Raw genomic sequence first — 18216 nt, 5'->3', positions numbered from 1 at the left:
AGTGTGGTGCACAGGAAGGGCTCAATAAGGGTGGCGGTAGCCATCTACATGCCCCCGCCCCTTTACATTGCAGCTTGTGCCATCACTGCCAGACGAGGGCTGCTTTTAAAGATGATGAGAGGCAGTGAGGGTTGGTGGGCAGAGCCTGGGCTTTGGATGCAGACAGGCCACGGCTCAAATCCCAGCTCTGCCACCTCCCAGCCTCAGTCCTTTCACCTGTAGAATGGGGACTGTAAAGCCGACCCTGAAGAGCCGCCAGGAGCCTAGGGTGAGGAACTAGATGGAAAATACCAAGCCCCTGCCCGGTATGCATCGGGTGCTCACGACCCAATCCAAGGGACAGCCTCTGGCTGGGTCTGGCACATGGTAGGAACTTAATAACTATTCTTGGAGGAGTGAATTTGCCTCAAGCAAAATACTCTTAACAAGCTGAGTCTGGTAATGAGCCTTCTCCCTCCCAACGCATCTACCTTTATTGTGCCGGCAAATATTTTGCCTGGAGAGAAAAACGGCCTCCCTGGTAGGAAGTTTCCGAGGGAGTTGCATCCCCTCCCCTTCCTAGACAGATGGACCCTGTTTGCATGTTGGCTCTTTTCTGCTCAGCAAAACCTCCCTGACTCCACAGACTACAGGTTTCCCATCCCCCACGCTTTTAAATTCCACAGCTTGCGACCAAAATCCACAACCTGAGAACTCTCCCTCCATTCAACGAGCTCACCTTTGACATCCGGTCTTTCCCGCTTCCTCTAAAACCCCCAAAGGTTAAGAAAACACCCACGAGGCTTCAGGGATCTTGTGATGCTCACCAGACAGACACAGACAGTGCAGTTCTGGTTGGGAGGTGAAAACACGTCCCCTTCAGCCCGGATGACGCCACTGTGAAAACAGCCTTTGAAAGACAAACAGGAGTGGAGGCATCAGACCTCGTAAAGTAGAGGAAGACTGAGGTCTCATTACTTTTCCAGGCATGATGTACCTGGAACCTTCTCTCACTGGCTCGGATGCCCCAGGAGTGACAGATCTAGGTACTCAGAACGGTGTGGTCCCAAGACCCCTGGAGAACTACAGGAGACACCCACACAGGGTGCCTGGGGAGGGTCCCATTTATGTCTGATAAACCCAGAACTGTGTTGAAAGCATGGCATTTTATTGCCATAAGGCAGGAAAGGCAGCCAGACAGCCCCAGGTTCCAAACCTGGCCTGTCACCTGAGAGGCCTTGGACCTGGATGTGTCACTCAACCTCTCTGGGACTCAGCTGTCTTTACTGTAAAATGGAAATACCACCACATGCCCTGCAGGGGACTTGGAAGGATGCACAACCTCAGATGTAATGTACACAGCCATTTACACTCAGGGCTTAGTACACAGTAGGGACACAGTAAAAGATCACAATTATCATTAAGAAAATCAGTAGGTTGCATTTTCATTTGAACCCTTAGGAAGACTTTTTCACTGCTGCTTAAAGTGCAGCAACCTCAACACCTTACCACCAGGAGCTTCATAGAAATGTAGCCGCTCAGGCCCCTCCCCACATCTACTGAATGAGAATCTGCATTTTAACAAGATTCCCAGCGATTCACGTGCAGGGTGAGTGTTAAGGAGCTCTGCTAATGGACTTGGTAAGATTTGAAGTCTTTATCCTAACAGCAACGGGAAGCAAATGAAAAATTGTCAGCAGATTGTGGGAGGGAGTCAGAACGGGGGTAGAATTTATAAACGATTACTCCTCCTGCAGTAGGAGGGGGACAGGGGCAGGGGAGGGGACTGCAGAGTGGGTCTGGAGAAACTTGCTGAATGAAGGAATAAATGAAAGAACGAAGCTCAAAAAGGATCCCCGGAAGGTCAAAAGTTCCCCTTGAGAGCATAGACCAGTGGTTCTCAAAGTGTGGTCCCCGAAGCAGCAGCGTCAACATCACTTGGGGACCTGTTAGAAATGCAAATTCCCGGGCCTTACCCAGCACCTGCTAAATCGGAAGCTCTGGGGGCTAGGCCCAGGGATCACCCTTCAGGTGACACACGAAAGTTGGAGAACAGCCTTTCAGCTGCAGAAAGGCTAGGAAAGGGAAGAGGCAGTACCACGTGAGAAACTCACAGCCTTCCCCAGACCAGCTCCCACCTGTACACAATGGGCAGCATCCCCCATCTCCGGAGGGAATCGGGTGAGAACAAGCAGCTTCACACGTCACCTTTTCACAGGTCACCTCCCCATCCTAGAAGCAGAAACTGGAGTTCCAGCCACCACAATGCCCCAGACACCAGACCAGGGAAGCCCGGAGGACCCTTCACACCCACCTCGCACCAGCACTGGGAACAGCCAGGCTCTGTCCAGTGGCTCCCGGACTCATGCATGGCTCCCAGGTGCCAACAGGCAGAGGGCCCTGGTGCCAGCTGTGTGGCCTCAGGGCCCCTGGGCAAGGAAGAGGTCACCACCACCTTCTCCTGGATTCGTGAGGGAGGTCTGAGGGTCCCCAACGGAGAGGGACTAGGCACTGGGGTGGCCATTGGGGCAGACAGCAGCTGCGTCAGGGCAGAAGCGGAGGACGTGGGTAGTGCAGGTGTGGGAGATGGCAGTCGTGTGGTCCTGACTCCAGTTGGGGGCCCTGGAGCCCCAGAAGGAGGGCTGTGCCCTGGGGAGAGGGCGGGCCGGCCTGCCTCTGGAAGCAGCAGTAGCATCTTAGGGGGGTGCTGCAGGGGCTGCAGGATGGCAGATGGGGCCAGCACGGCTTTGGGGAAAGCTGAAACGGAAACACAGAGGTGTCTGCAGGGAGGCAGCAGGGGCAGGAGGCGAGATTCGAGGGGCGTGGACTCGGGCGCACCACCAGAAATCACTGAATGTGTCTGGGCCAGTTTCTTCAACAACATAATAGATCTAATACCACCAGTTCAACCTCAAACTAATGGGGCTGCGGTGACGATCAGGGGAGAAGATTGATGAAAAGGTACCACGAGCAGAGCCCGAAGTTACACGCTGGCGCTGCGGGAGGTCCAGCTGCTTCATATGCAGCAAAATCAGAGTCTTCTTTCCCTTCCTCGCTGGCCACAAAGGAGACTCGGGTTTTCCTGAACCACGCAGACCTTCTCTAAGCCCTCAGGGATCCGACCTGGGAGTGACCCTTCCCTACTCCTGACAAGTCAGGAGTGTGTCCCCTATTCTCCCATCCAACTGTGGCTTCCCAGGAGGAGATGCTGAGGCTCAGGGGGAGAAAGGGCCCATGGCGGACAGGCCAGCTTCCAAGACGATGCCTCCCCTGAGGCACACACACACTCACACACACACACTTAGGAACAGTGCACATCTTCCCTGCAGGTGGACAGCAACTGCCCAACAGTCTGAAAGACAGAAAGAGAGAGAGAGAGTCCGAAAACAAGAGGGCGGCAAAGGAGGCAGATGAGGGGCAAGGGTGAGAGACAGGAAAAAGGAAGGGAGTCACAAATCAGAGTGAGACGGGGAGAAAACAGGTTGGGCTGGGAGGGGGAAACGGGGTGGCTGAGCTCAGACCATCATGGGTGATTACACGATGGAAAACCGGCCCTGGATTAGAAAGAATGCCTTCGGTATTGACACGACATTATATGGACGTTTACAGGCACGCTGTCAAATCATGGCAGAGATCTGACACCACACTGTCCAAAGTGTCCCTGTGAGCCCAGGTTACTGGGACTCCTACGTCACAGGCTCCTCTATCATCGTTTTCTGGTGGTTTTTTTTTTTTTTTCCTTTTACTATTTGGGGGGAAACAGTAGGGCTGGCGAAACAGTGAAAGGAAAATAAAAGAATGGATAAAGAGGGCTTCCCCGGTGGCGCAGTGGTTGGGAGTCCGCCTGCCGATGCAGGGGACACGGGTTCGTGCCCCGGTCCGGGAGGATCCCACATGCCGCGGAGCGGCTGGGCCCGTGAGCCATGGCCGCTGAGCCTGCGCGTCCGGAGCCCGTGCTCCGCAACGGGAGAGGCCACAACGGTGAGAGGCCCGCGTACCGCAAAAGGATGAAAGGGGGATGTTGGAAATAACAAACGAGATGAACTGAAAAAAAATTCAGGGGGAAGGAAGAGGGCCCAGTCCGGGAGGGTGGGGCCTGGGGCCTGGGGCCTGGGGCCTGGGGCCGGGGGCCGGGGGGCGGGGCCCAGCGCTCACCTTCACAGGACACTCGGTCAGCTCGGAGCCTGAAGCCAGGTCGGCAGGTGCACAGGAAGCTGCCCACGGTGTTATGGCAAGAATGGTGACAGACTCGCCTCTCCAGTGGCCTCCGACACTCGTTTACGTCTGCGGGAGAGCCTCGCTATCGATGGCTGCCTTATCAGGGCTACTGAGTCCTCCTCCCCCCATCCCTTACCCCAAAAGGCTGGGGAGTCTCCCTGCCATGTTCTTATGGGGTCCTTCCCTGCCCCAGGGTGCCAGTGTGACTCAGGTGTCTGGGAATGGGGCTGAAGTCTAGTGCTAGTCTCCTTGGAAGGTTCATACATCCAGTAGGCATTTAATGGATGCACCAGTGACTCATACCCCAGCACTGTGCAACAATGATTAAGTGCTGGCTGGTGGGGATGGGCCCCACTGGGAATCTCACCTCCCAACCTTCCACCAACCCACTGTTGGGCATTGGGTGCTATGGGCCCTTCTGAAAAAGGAGGCTCAAAAATCACCACACTGCTCAGGGCAGGCTTCAGGACAAACACCCAACTCTGCTAGAACAAGGTCTTTTTTGAGGCCCATGGGACCCCACCTTCAACCCATGAGCCAAGCTCAAGCCAAACATGCCAATCCCTTTCTGGAAATTTCTGCAATGGGCTGAGAAAACAGGGGTCTCCTTCTAAACCAGAGGAACCAAGACATAACGTGCTTTATTTACCAAGGGGAGCAAAGGCAACCAAGAAAATGGGTGAGCATAGAGGAATCTTTGGGGTGTATCTGGGAAAGGGTGGAAGAGAAACATAACAGGATGAAAGTGGCATGTGGCCAGGAAAAGTCCAAGACGGGGTCTTCCATTAGGAGCCACGCCAACCCCAGGGAAAGGCAGGCTCTAGCAAAGGCTCAAGCGCTTCCAGGCTCCAGGGAACCAGGAGGTCCAGACTGCTGACCTTTCCCTGTCCCTGGGCTCGCCCTGCCCGTCTTCCTGATTGGCAGCCTGCGTGTGAAGACAGCAGGGTCCCCTGCCTTACCTACACAGGAGTGCCGGTTGCCGTGCAGATGGAAGCCTGTTCCACAGGAACACCTGTAGCTGCCAATGCTGTTTTTACATCTCTGCTGGCAGGGGGTCCCAAGGCATTCATCAGTGTCTGGAAGGGAACAGGACACAGCTGGAGCTCATTTCCCCGTGGAGTTTTGGAAATAGGTGGTCCTCTCTACCTACCTCTCTCATCACTATCTCCTACCCGACTCGTAACCCCTCTCCTTCTCACCACCCACGTTCAGTCTATCAACTCCTAAGTCCTCCCTGGACCAGCCCACTTCTCTCCACCCTCACTGCCATACCCTAGCCCAGATGCCCTGGGCTTTGTCTCTGGCCTAGAGGATAACAACAGCCTTGTGTGTCTCTCTGCCCGTCCTGTGCTCCTCCCAAGCCACCCTCTACAGAGTCCCCAGGATGTTCTGACCAAAGGGCACCTCTGATCAGGCCACTTTCTGCTTAAGATCCCTCCAAGGCTCCCACAAGCACCAATGCAGCACCATAGCTCACGAGTCCTGGGCTGCCTTTCCCACCTCTCTCCTTGCCCCTCACCTTTACTCTGGCCCAAATTCTTGCCATCTTCCAAAGGCACCATGCTCTTGTGGCCCTCCCCCTTTGCCCATGTTCTCCTATCTGCTTGGAATGCCTTCCCAGCTTGTCTGGCTGGAAAACTCCTACTCATACCTCAAAACTCTATATACTATAAAGCTTCTATACTACCTCCTCTGTCAAAGCTTCCCCAAGCCATTGTTTGAAATTGGGAAAAAGCTGGAAATGATCTGCATATTCATCAGTAAGAGAAGAGTTAGTAAACTATGGGATATCTGCACTGCGGAGTACCAGGCAGAAGCTGAAAAGAATAAAGCAAGTCTATTGACCCTGATGTGAAGAGATTTTCATGAAAGACTGTTGAAGGGAAAAAAGCAGGCAGAAGAATGACTGGGTTCACATCGAAGCCCTAATGTGATCTTGAGAAAGTTAACTTCTTTAAGCCTCAGTATTCCTACCAGGAAAAATGGAAATAAACAGTACCAACTTCATAGGACAATTTTGAAGATAAAATTGAGAAAATGCATGTTAAATGCTTAGCATGGTGCCGGGAATACAGGAGTTCAACAACTGTTAACCACCCATCTCTTATCATCATATCTCTGTAAGTGCACATGTGTGTATGTACACATACCGGGGAGAGGCAGGCAGGGCACTCATCAGATTGATAACTAAGTGCTATGGATGAACTGCATTCCCTCCAAATTCATAAATGGAAGCCCTAACCCCCAATGTGATGATATTAGGAGGTGGGGCCTTTTGGGGGAGGTAATTAGGTTTGGATGAGGTCTTGCGGGTGGGGCTCTCATGATGGGATTACTGCCCTTAGAAGAGCCATGAGAAAGCTTGCGCTCTCTCTGCCTTGTGAGGACACAAAGAGAAGGTAGCTGTCTGCAAGGCAGGAGGAGAGCCCTCACCAGTAACTGAGTGGCCAACACTGTGATCTTGTACTTCCCAGCCTCCAGAACTGTGAGAATAAGTTTTTGTTGTTTAAGCCACCCAGTTTGTGCTATTTTGTTATAGCAGCCCAAGCAGATACTAAGACACCAGGGCTATTCTCTAGGGAGCACAGAGGTTGGGAGTGGGAGAGATGGCCTGGGGCTAGGGCCATGACTTTTAAAACTTTTAAAGAGCTTCCCTCGTGGCACAGTGGTTGACAGTCCACCTGCCAATGCAGGGGACACGGGTTCGTGCCCTGGTCCGGGAAGATCCCACATGCCAAGGAGCAACTAAGCCCGTGCACCACAACTTCTGAGCCTGCGCTCTAGAGCCTGCAAAGCACAACTACTGAGCCTTATAGCAGCCCAAGCAGATACTAAGACACCAGGGCTATTCTCTAGGGAGCACAGAGGTTGGGAGTGGGAGAGATGGCCTGGGGCTAGGGCCATGACTTTTAAAACTTTTAAAGAGCTTCCCTCGTGGCACAGTGGTTGACAGTCCACCTGCCAATGCAGGGGACACGGGTTCGTGCCCCGGTCCGGGAGGATCCCACATGCCGCGGAGCCATGGCCACTGAGCCTGCACGTCCGGAGCCTGTGCTCCGCAACGGTAGAGGCCACAATAGTGAGAGGCCCACGTATCGGAAAAAAAAAAAAAACTTTTAAAATAATTTATGAAAATTTCAAACACCCAGAAAACGATACCACAGTATCAAGGGGAGCTTCTGTCTTAGCTGCCTTGTTAAAGAGAGAATGTTTCCTGACATAATTTCTGTAAATAAAAATCATTTTTAAGGAATGAGTCATTATTTTAAAAGGTCTCGCTCATCCTGTTCACTTAGGAGAAAAGATTCCTTCTCTCCCCTGGGTTCCCACAGCACTTATAGCCCCTTGACCCAACCGCATTGTTCTTCCCCTCCCACCAGACCGGGGGTTGGGGGAGTGGGGAGGTCGCTGGGGGGCAGGATGTTTTCTTCTTGGCTGTGTGTCTCCAGAGCCCGGCCCAGCACCCCGGCAGGTGGCTGAGGTGACTCTGTCACAGCATGGCTCTCCCACAGAGCCCCCAGGACATGTCACCCGGCCCCTCAGCCCTCCCCCAGCTCAGTGGCCTCCTCCCTCTGGTTAGTCTGCTCTCATGACCCTAGCCCTCCCCTCGGCCTCTCCCTCACCCCCACCACCCCCCTACCCTACAGTGATGGCAGCAGCAGTTTCTACTGAGTCGTGGTCCAGAGCAAAGGCCCTGGCGTCAGACGCGCCCACATGCAAGCCGACTCCTTCTGCCCCTACTGACAGAATGGCCTTGGGCAAGCCTCATCCAGAAAGTGAGGATGACGACAGCATCTCCCTCAGAGGACTGTGGTGAAGCTGAAACACAATCATGCCTGGAGAGCACGCGTTGGGCCTGGCAGGGCCGTGAGTTCAGCATCAGAGCCTAGCGGCGGTGGCGACGGCACCATCATTTCCCCTTCCAGAGCCACTCACCTTGGCAGCTGTGGCGGTCAGCAGACAGCTGCATGCCCGGCCCACACTCGCACACGAACCCACCTTCCGTGTTCACGCAGTGGCCCTCACAAGAGGAGCTTAAACATTCATCGATGTCTGGGGAGCGAGGAAACACTCTTGCATAGCTCACGCTGAACATGGTTCGGGTGTGGGGAGAATATGCACCCCACAAGGACCCTGTGCCCACACGGGGCCTTCCCTCAGCAGGGTGGAACCCACCCCCACCCCAGGAAGGAAGAAGGCACCAGGTAAGTCATACAGCTTTAGGGATGCCCCCAGAAAGAAGAGGCCGAGGGGCCAGGTCTCTTTTTGACCCACGCAGAACAGACGACGGAGAGGCTGGCTGAGACAGAACTATTTCCAGTGGTCCCACCTGCAGGGCAACCCCTAAAGGGCAAGGGGAATGGGCAGGAAGGCTGATTAAATTCCCTTAAATGCTTATTGAGCACCGCCTGCGTGCAGCAGACCTGGAAGGGGGCTGCCGAGGACACAAATGTCACTAAGACACAGTGCTGACTCTCCAGATGGCTGCAGCCTGAGAACGTAGGAGCCACAACACACAACCACGACACACACCCATGAGAGGCCGGCGTGCGGCCGGCGGTATGCGCCCTACCAGGGACTGCCCGGCCACGGCAGGTGTGCGCTGGAAGAGAGGTGGGCTGAGAGGACCAGGAGGCATCAGGAGGGGGGCCCATAGAGCGCAGTGTGTCCGAGAAGCTTCCGGGAAGCACAGGGACCGCCGGGAGCCCAGTCTGGCTGAAGCTCAGGTTCCCGCCGGGGCAGCGTGAGGCCGAGCTGCAGAGGTGGTGGGTAAAGGCTCAGCGATAGAGCGCAAAGGAGTCCCGAGGCTTCTGCCCGGGGTGGGGTGACTGGATCCAAGTAGTACTTTAGGGGAGGTTCAGGCCTGAAGGGGGAGGGGGCTGGGAGACAGATCTCCCCAGCCCGGCTTCAAGGCAGCCCTTCCTATCTCAGAACCATGAGGACCTACGAGGTCAGCTCTGCCCACTCCAGTCTACTCTGCCCACTCGAGCCTCCCTCCCACCCCCTGGCCCCCATGCCTCCTGGTCACCTCCGTTCTTTCTTGCTCTTCCCACAGCAGGTACCTTTGGGACCACACCCACCGCTTCTAAGAAGCCCACCCTGATTCACCCGATCCCACTGGGCCCCTTGTGATGGTGGCCAGGGCCCCACTTCCCTGCACTTGCTTTGACACTGGTCTCTGGCTTTTCCTTGGTCCAGTTTGCCTCTGCAATGAGAAGTGTGTCTGGAAAGTATTTCAACCTTCTGGAAGGGGTGCGGGGGTCGAGCACCAAAACTCCTTCATGGGACCCTTGACCCAATAGTTCTCTTTCTGGGAATAGTCAGAGGGGCTGACAAGAAGCCTCTTTATCGCATCATTATTTGTAGCAGTGAAACACTGCAGAAAAGCTAAGTACGGATAGCACAGAACTGGGTACTTAGATTATAGCAGCTACATCTGCAGCCGTTCAAAATGATGTATGCTGAGCAGCAGGGACTGTCATCCTGCCCTGCCACTACCCCCGGGCTTCCATCCCCACCCCAGGCCCAACTACCCTCCCTTCCTGCCCGACCAGATGCAGCCGCAGGTCCCACCGCTCCATTACCAAGAGCTCATGCCACCCAGTTCCTGCGTGCTGGAGGAGCCCAAGCCAAAGAGGGGGAGAAGGTCGTGGTCCCGGAAAAGTTCTCATTTCAAGGCACACCTGCGAACCCACACAGGTGAGAAACGTTACCACTGTGACTGGGACGGCCGTGGGTGGAAATCTGCCAGCTCAGATGAACTGACCAGGCACTACGGCAAACACACTGGGCACCGCCCCTTCCAGTGCCATTAGTGCGACCGGGCATTTTCGAGGTCGGACCACCTCGCCTTACACATGAAGAGGCACTTTAAAATCCCCAGTGGATATGACCCACACTGGCAGACGAGCATTCAGTATTTTTTACCTTTCACACTGTCTTCCCGGTGAGGGGAGGAACCCAGTCGGAAAACACTACAATCATGGTCAAGTTCCCAACAAGTCAACTTGTGAATGGATAATCAGGAGACATGAGGAAACCAAACGACAAAGAACAGATGGGGTCTATGACTGGATCTTCTATCATTCCAGTTCTAAATCCAACTTGAATATATATTCCTGGACTTACAAAACGCCAAGGGGGTGACGGGAAGTTGTGGATATCAGGGTATAAATTAGATCCCTGAGTTGGGGGGAGGGGAAGACCAGAATTCCTTGAATTGTTTCGATGCAATAAAAGCATAAAGATCACCTTGTATTCTCTTCTAAAAGCCATTATTACGATCTTAGAAGAAGAGGAAGAAATTCAGGTACAGAAAATGTGTTTTTTGGTTTTTTTTAGAAAATGTGTTTTAAAAGCCTAAACGATGGTGCTTGGTGAGTCTTGGTTCTAAAGGTACCAAATGAGGCCAAAGTTCTCAAACTGCTGCATACTTTGACAAGGAAAATCTATTTTTGTGTTCCGATCTACATTTATGACCTAAGTCAGGTAAATACACATGGTTTACTTTAACCATTTTATGCAGACAGTCTGTTATGCACTGTGGTTTCAGATGTGCAATAATTTGTACAATGGTTTATTCCCAAGGGTGCCTTAAGCAGAACAAATGTTTTTTTCTATATAGTTCCTTACCTTTATAAATATGTAATATAAATTTAAGCAAACATCTATTTTGCATATTTGTAAACTACAAAGTAAAAAAGTGAACATTTTGTGGAGTTTGTATTTTGCATACTCAAGGTGAGAATTAAGTTTTAAATAAACCTATAATATTTTATCTGAAAAAAAAATGATGCTATAAGGACTATTTCCTACTCGCAAGACAAAGTTAAGTGAGAAAAATAATGAACGAAAACTATAGATAAGGTATGATCCCAATTTTATAAAACAGACAGATAGGCATGCCTGACACACATATAGCCACAGTCATACACACTCACAAACACCTACACACCCAGGGGACAGGGCAGGGGAAAAAGTAACTTCATTTTACTAACAAATATCTCTGGGTAGGGACTTCTGGGACAGGTTTATTTTCACCTTTCTACCCTTCTTTTATTTTCCAGATGTTCCAAAAGAAGTTATTTTTTACTTTTATATTCAGGGGAAGAAAGGTTATTTTTACAAAATCCAAATTAAAAAAATTTAAAAAGGCTTTCAAGCTCTCTGGAAAGATAGGTAAGAAACTGGTCACGGTGGTTGCCTCTGGGGACAGTAACAGACTGTGCATAGGGAATTTTTAAAATGCTGAACAAATAATACTTTTACAAAATAACTATTGAGTTTCTCGTGGCTCATCTTTCCTGAGGGAGGCTTTTTGCGGTCATGCCCACCTCCAGTCCGGTTCCCTGTGCCCCTGTGGGCCCTGGCACTGTGCACTCCACAGGTGATGGCCCCATTATGGGGGGGGGGGACTGTCATCGTCCTTACTTGTCTCCCTGCCCCACATTCTGAAGCAACATAAGAGCAGGGACTGCCCTCGTAACCCCAGCCCCAGCTCAGTCCCCGGTCCATGAGGTGTGCTCAATAAGTATTTGTGAGATAGCACAAGGGGCATATTTCTTGTGTTTGCCTGCCTGCCTGCCCACCCTTAAACTTCAGAGCTGCTCGTGGCTCAGCTTTGCTCCGGCATCTCTCCAGAGACCGTCCTGGGAGGACAGGGAAGGGACCTCATTCCCTCCCACCCCCTCCCCACTGCTCCCACGCCTCTCACCGGTACACCTGATGCCGATAGCTGTCTCTGTCATCGAGAAGCCCACGGGACACACTCGGGCCACCTCCTGACAGCCACCATGGTTACAGGTGAGGTCACAGCCGTACTCCCCACAGGGTCCGTGGGCTTCTGAAACAGGCACCGCACCTGTGAGCATGCGCCACTCCACAGTCCCAGCCGCCCCCGCCTTCCCCGGCTCCTCCTAAATTCTGCTGGGAAGGGGGCTCTGGAGGCAAACAGGCCTGAGTTTAAATTCAGCTCTGCCACTTACTGGCCGTGTAACCCTGGGCGAGACACTAGCTTCTGTGCCTCAGTTTCATCATCTATAAAATGGGAATGAGAATGCCTACCTAATAGGGTTGTTTAAAAATGATATGCTAGGGCACAATTGCCCAGTGCCTGGCACGTTCTCAGTGTAAATAGAGTTCTTCCCATCAGCCACTGCCCGCCCCCAGTTACCTGGGCAAGTGGGCCCTTGCTCTCCATCCTGGCAGGAGCAGACATTGGGAGCGATGCAGATGCCACTCCCGCAGCCAAAGGAGCAGAGGGCTGAGAGGATAAAGACAGGTGAGGGACTGGGGACTGGGGCCCCCAATCTGTCCCTCAGGCAAGCCCAGGGAATGAGCGCCCTGCTGTGGAGGATGTTTGGGGCACGGGGACAGGCACTTACGAAGGGTGCAGTGTCCACTGCCCATGGAGGGTGCCCAGCCAGGGCAGCAGCCACTCCCGAACCCCGAGAGGCAGACGTGGGGGCCCAGCCGGCGTCTGCAAGAGAGGAGACAGCACCTTCCACATTCTGTACCAAGGGGAGGATTCATCTACTGGGCAGTGAAAGCCTCCTAGCCAGTCAGTACGTCAGTCAACAAACAGTTCTGGAGACCTCCTCCACCCCCACTCCCCGGGAGGACAGTGGGAAGTTTCCATAGAAAAATGACTCAACCAGTCAGTCCCTTCTGGAGGCAGGACAAAGACAAAGGTATAAGAGAACAGACACTAGTCTCCTACATATGCCTGCCACGTGGACACAGAGCAAAGAGGGACTAAGAGCTGAGGATAGAAGACTGCAATGGATGAAGAGCCGCAGGGATGGCTACCTCAGGGCCTTTGCACTTGCAGTCCCCTCTGTCAGGAACGTTCTTCCCCGAACACACACAGCTCCCCCACTCCTGTAAAAGGTCTCTCTGCTTATGTCACCTTCTCAGAGAGGCCCTACTTGTCCACCCATACCTTGCTTTATTCTGCTTCGTAACACTTACTTCCTGGGACATTAAATTACTTATTAGTTTGTTGATTTGTTCATTGCCTGGCTCCCCTACCACTCCCTGAGGACAGGGGCTTCATCTTTTTTCTGCAGCAAGGGCAGAGCCTGGCACATGATAGGTGCTTAATAAATGGCTGTTGAGGGAAAGGTTGAGAAAGGAAGCCAACAGTAGAGAGAAAGGGGGGAGCTGGAGAGAAGTCATTCCCCAGGTGACATCTCTGGGATAGGGGAGGGGGCATCGGTGAGCTGCCCAAAGGAGTGAAGGGGAATCCAGTGTGCTCGAGGCTGGGTGAGGCAGTCCAGCCATGAACAAGCCACTTTCCCCACCTTCAAGGGGCGGACAAGGAACCAGGTATAACAACACAGCAGGACAAGTGCCAGAAAATTACAGGCTATGGATGCCCAAGGAGCTCAGGGGAGGTTTCCTAGGCTGAGGCTGGAGAGAGAGTAGGAGCAGCCGGTGAGAATGGAGGAATGTTCTAGACAGGAGCTGCATGTGCACGGGCCTGGAGGGGGACAGAGACGATGACTAGAACTGGTTCTGGGATGGGCTGGGCAGAGGATGATGAAGTCCAGCCTGGTTTGAACTGGGAATCCTGCTGCAAAAGAATAGGGGCAAGAAAACCCTTCCCAGGGACTTCCGTGGTGGCACAGTGGTTAAGAATCCACCTGCCCATGCAGGGGACACGGGTTCAAGCCCTGGTCCGGGAAGATCCCACATGCCACGGAGCAACCAAGTCTGTGGGCCACAACTACTGAGCCTGCGCTCTAGAGCCCGCAAGCCACAACTACTGAGCCTGCATGCCACAACTACTGAAGCCCAAGCACCTTGAGCCAGTGCTCTGCAACAAGAGAAGCCAGCGCAGTGAGAAGCCCGCGCACCGCAACGAAGAGTAGCCCCCGCTCACCACAACTAGAGAAAGCCCGCGCACAGCAACAAAGACCCAACGCAGCCAAAAATTAATTAATTAATTAATTAATTTTTTTTAAAAAAAGAAAACCCTTCCCAACTGTGTTCTATAGAGCACCCATGATGTGCCAGGCACGGCAGCAGGCACTGGGGACATGAATGGAAAGACCCAGTCTGCTCTGTGGGAGAATAATCTGTGTCAAAAGTGACAAATATTCTAGAAAGGGAAACTCAGGGCACATGGCAAAACAGAAACCTCTGCAGAAAACTGTCCCTGGAGCCTCCAAGAGCCTTTTCACTCTCTGAAGTCACCACAGAAGAAGGGGCCCTGGAAGTGGGTGGGGGATGCAGCAGGGATGTCTCACCCGCTGCCCTCGCTGGAGCGATTAGGGCAGCAGCCTGGGAAGCAGAAGCCGGCAGCTCCTGCTCCTCAGATGGGGCTCTCAAAGGGACAGGGGTGCCACCAAAGCGGCAGATGGAAGGATTCCCGGGAGGCTGGTGGAGCCTCACCCTCAGGTGGGCAGGGGCCGGGCCCCCGCCTGAGCGCCCCAAGGAACCTAGGGCGGGCGGTGACGGGGAGACAGGTGGCAGGCAGGAAGGCTCTGACACGCCGCGGAGCCGGGCCGATCTGACCAGGAACCGGCGGTGGCTGCGGAACACACGTGCGAGTTGCGAGCCTGGCGGGGCCGCCCTCCCCCGCGCGCCCCCGAGGCAGTGGCCGCGGGCCAGGCCGCCCGCTGACACCGTGTTCCCTCGCTCGGAGCATCACGCACACACGCGCTCGGCTCGCGGCGGCCCGGCCTCCGCCGGGAGGAGACGCCAGGGGAGGGCGACATCAATCGGGAAAGCAAAGGGGCAAAACACCCAACCCCCGCCCGCGCGCACACACAGGCGGAAACCGAAACATAACCCAAAGAGACCCCGGCGGCTACCAAGGTCCACGGCGTGCGCAGAGCCTGGACACAGGGAAAGCCCCCAGCCTCAGAGCGGCCAGAGCCGCGGGGCAGGCCAGGCACTGCCTAGGCAGAGCCACGGGCACGTTCGGGAGCGAAAGCCAGCCAGTCCGGAGACCAGGTTGCACGTCCCGGGGTCCCTTCGCCAGGGGTCGGGGCTCCACGGGACTCAGAGCGGCTCACCTAGCGCCTGGATCTCTGTTCCCCCCGCCAGATCCCAGTCAGGACAGCCCCGGCCAGGGGCGCAGAACGGGCACCCGCCCAGAGCACAAGCTGCTGTCCCTTTGTCCGGACCTCCTAGGCTGCGCCCGCGCGCGGACAGTGGCCCAGGGGGGCGCCCCGACCCGCAGCTCCGGGACGCCCCTCCGCGCCTCCCCGCACCGCGCCGGTAGCGCTCCCGCGGAGGGGCAGGGGAGGGGCGCGGGGCGCTTACCTCTCGGCCCCGAAGTGCCCGGGCGTCTTCCTCCCGGTGTAGCCGCGGGCCGGGGTCCCCGGCAGCAGGAGCGCGACGCAGGCGGCCCGGAGGAGCAATCCGGCCCACATGACCGGCGGCGGCGGGTCCCCCCGGCTCGGCTAGGCTCCGGCGCCGAGCGCGGGGGAGGGGGCTGCCGGCCCTCGCCCCTCCTCCTGGCGCCGCGGGGAGCGAACCAGCGAGCCCCGAGCTGGCACGCGGAGCCGAGCAGGGGGGCTGGGGACTCCGAAAGGAGGGGCACGGGGCCGCGAGGAGACTCGGCGGACGGCTGGGCGGGGGGGTCTCTGGCACCTCGGAACGAAACACACAAAAGGCAAAGGCGCCCGCCCGCCGGTGGCCATCTGGGGAGGCGCGGAGCCCGGGGCGGGGGCAAAGATCAGGGACCCCTGGGGGCGGGGTTTCGTCCTCGGCCCACACCCCCGGCCCGGGTTTGGGAGTCGGCTTCCTGCGAAGGGCTATGGGCGCCAGACTGAGGCCCGGGGAGGAAAGAGACTCCGGGAACAAGGCTGGAGCAGGAGGCTGCGAGCCCCGGGCATTGCTGGTCTAGGTGGATCCCGAGATGACTGTTGTACAAGGTGGAACGCTGGGTCGTTTCGCTGCTGAGCACTTCTAGGCCGGCCCCCAGCCTGCCAGCAGGTCTGCACCCTAACCCTGGGTGCGCCGGTCAGTGGGTCCACCTGCTCCCTGGTCAGGGGGCACTAGACAGTCTTGAACCCACAGATTCCTCTTTGTCCCCTTCTGCAGCTGCCTCAGGCCACAGTCAGAAATGGTAGGCAGGGAAGCGGTGAGCAGGTGGAGGATGAAAATCAGGATCATCCAGCTGGGAGAAAGCTGAAAGGTTGACTAAATTCTACCTTCAGCTCTGTGCAGGAAACTTCCCTAGCCGCCCAGACCCCATCAGTCAAGCTTTTGCTTAAACACTTCCAGGGATGAAGACCTATCAAAAGGCAGCCCAATCCAATTTTTAATAACTCCATTTGTTAGGAAGTGTTTTTTCTTCCCAGTTCAATAACCCCAGTTCCTTTGGTTCTACCTCTGCAGTTCCCACTGGGTACCTCACCCTGTCACTAAAGTCCTTAACACTGGTGGCCACAAATGAACATGGTGTGCCAACAGTGGTCTGGACTCTTGCCTCCTTCCTTCCAGATGCCATACTTCTATCAACACAGTCTAATATTACCTGGCTTTTTTGGCAACCCCATGATGCTGTTAGTTCATAACGACGTTTACAGTAAAGGGAAGCCTCAGATGCTTTTTGTTGTCATGTCTTTTGTTATTAAACACAAGCTACTAAGCCGATTTCCTTATCTGAACCTGTGTGGTTGAGTTTTTGCAGATGTTCACTTTAGGGCTGTTATCTCACCTCGTTAGTTTTGACCCATCTAAGTAACACATTTTCAACAAGTAGGTTGTTAAAATACTCTGTATCATGAGATGAATGCTCCTTCCATATTTATGTCCACTCTGAGTCCTAAGGACCCTTAGGCCGTCTCTCCTTTTTGTCTCAAACATCCAAAGGTGCACTCTCCCCCTCTGCCGTTCACACTGCATTCCTCACTGTCACTTACAAAGTACATCAATGTCCACCTTCAAGGTCCAGAGTCAGAAATCTAGCCCTGAATTATTCAATAGGGATAAACAAAGCCCTTCCTTCACTTGAGCCCGCAAAATCTATCGCACCACTGCTCTTATCATTCCTACCTAGACCACCACTCAATGTCAAATAGGTGCTCCTTCTTCCTGGCCCTAAAAGCTACCCACAAGTTCTTAACACATTTACACTGGACAAGGTTCCTTTTACACACCTGTCACTCCTTGTGCCATCTTCTCTCACACTTCCGCACACCTCGGCTTTCTCCGTTCTGAACTCAACTACTTTAGGGTGCCCCAACCCCTCCATATGCCATCCCTGTAACTCTGGCAGGCTTTGCTCCATATTGGTCAGTGGGCAGCTGCAATGACTGAGATGCAAGTTTGTGCTTAAAGAAAATCCTCATCTACCCTCAGGAGGAGGAGCTCAGGACATTTAAGACTAAATTCCTACCAGTGAATTTTGAAAGAAACTTTCTAAACAGCCCCTGACATTTCTTTCATTTCCCATTTCTTTGACCTTATGGCATTCACCTTGCTCCTCACATCGTTTGCGTCTTCAGTTTGGTTTTCACCATTTTCTGTTTTTCTTGTCTTTTGGTTTGTTTGCCCTTGAGGCTTCTCAAAGTTTGGACCCTGAGAGTCGCTCACTTAATATCATTCATCTTCAAGGACCAGTTTGGGCACTTATTAGTTCCTCAGTGTTTCCTCCCCAGTTCTGTGGCTTGTGGCTTCTCAGTTACAAAAGGGACCCTCCACCGAGGGCGGAGGATTCAAGTTGTTGTTGGCTGTAGAAAGAAGGCCTCTGGCTTGTGACCCTTCCAAATGGTCATGTGATGAGTCAGTGTTTCTATTATTCTCCCAAAGGTCCATTCGTGCAGAGGCCTGGAGTGAGGCGAGCTCATCAGCGCCTACATGGAAAGGAGCCATTCCAGCTGGCTGTAGCAAAGCTCCAAAGGCAACCTTTCACCCTGGGAGAGGTGATTAATGGTTTTAAGAGGGGATGTGGGAGTGTGGCAGTAGAACATCAGTTTCCAAAGGACTGCTGGAATTCAGTCCGGAGTGAATATACCCAAGATTGTAGGAAACAAAAAACTGCAAGGACTCCAGTTTCCAAAG

General features: G+C 54.1%; 1 protein-coding gene across 1 annotated transcript in view; it reads right to left on the bottom strand.

Moving 5' to 3' along the window:
* VWCE (von Willebrand factor C and EGF domains) overlaps positions 1-15860 on the bottom strand; it is a 30520-nt gene extending 14660 nt beyond the window's left edge. Inside the window, exons 1-10 of the mRNA XM_007462185.1 lie at positions 15469-15860; positions 12582-12676; positions 12371-12460; positions 11912-12040; positions 8134-8250; positions 5157-5273; positions 4135-4263; positions 2294-2736; positions 2118-2211; positions 807-889 (exon numbers count right to left, since the gene is read on the bottom strand). Of these exons, the coding sequence (XP_007462247.1) occupies positions 807-889; positions 2118-2211; positions 2294-2736; positions 4135-4263; positions 5157-5273; positions 8134-8250; positions 11912-12040; positions 12371-12460; positions 12582-12676; positions 15469-15578 (1407 nt within the window). The 5' untranslated portion in view covers positions 15579-15860. The remainder of the gene's footprint in view (positions 1-806; positions 890-2117; positions 2212-2293; positions 2737-4134; positions 4264-5156; positions 5274-8133; positions 8251-11911; positions 12041-12370; positions 12461-12581; positions 12677-15468) is intronic.
* Between the last annotated feature and the right edge of the window lie 2356 nt (positions 15861-18216).

This window comes from Lipotes vexillifer, unplaced genomic scaffold, assembly GCF_000442215.2.
Source record: "Lipotes vexillifer unplaced genomic scaffold, Lipotes_vexillifer_v1.1 scaffold1129, whole genome shotgun sequence".
NCBI classification, from domain to species: Eukaryota; Metazoa; Chordata; class Mammalia; order Artiodactyla; family Lipotidae; genus Lipotes; species Lipotes vexillifer.
Note: the sequence above shows the minus strand (reverse complement) of the source record. Positions and strands in the feature narration are given on the sequence as shown.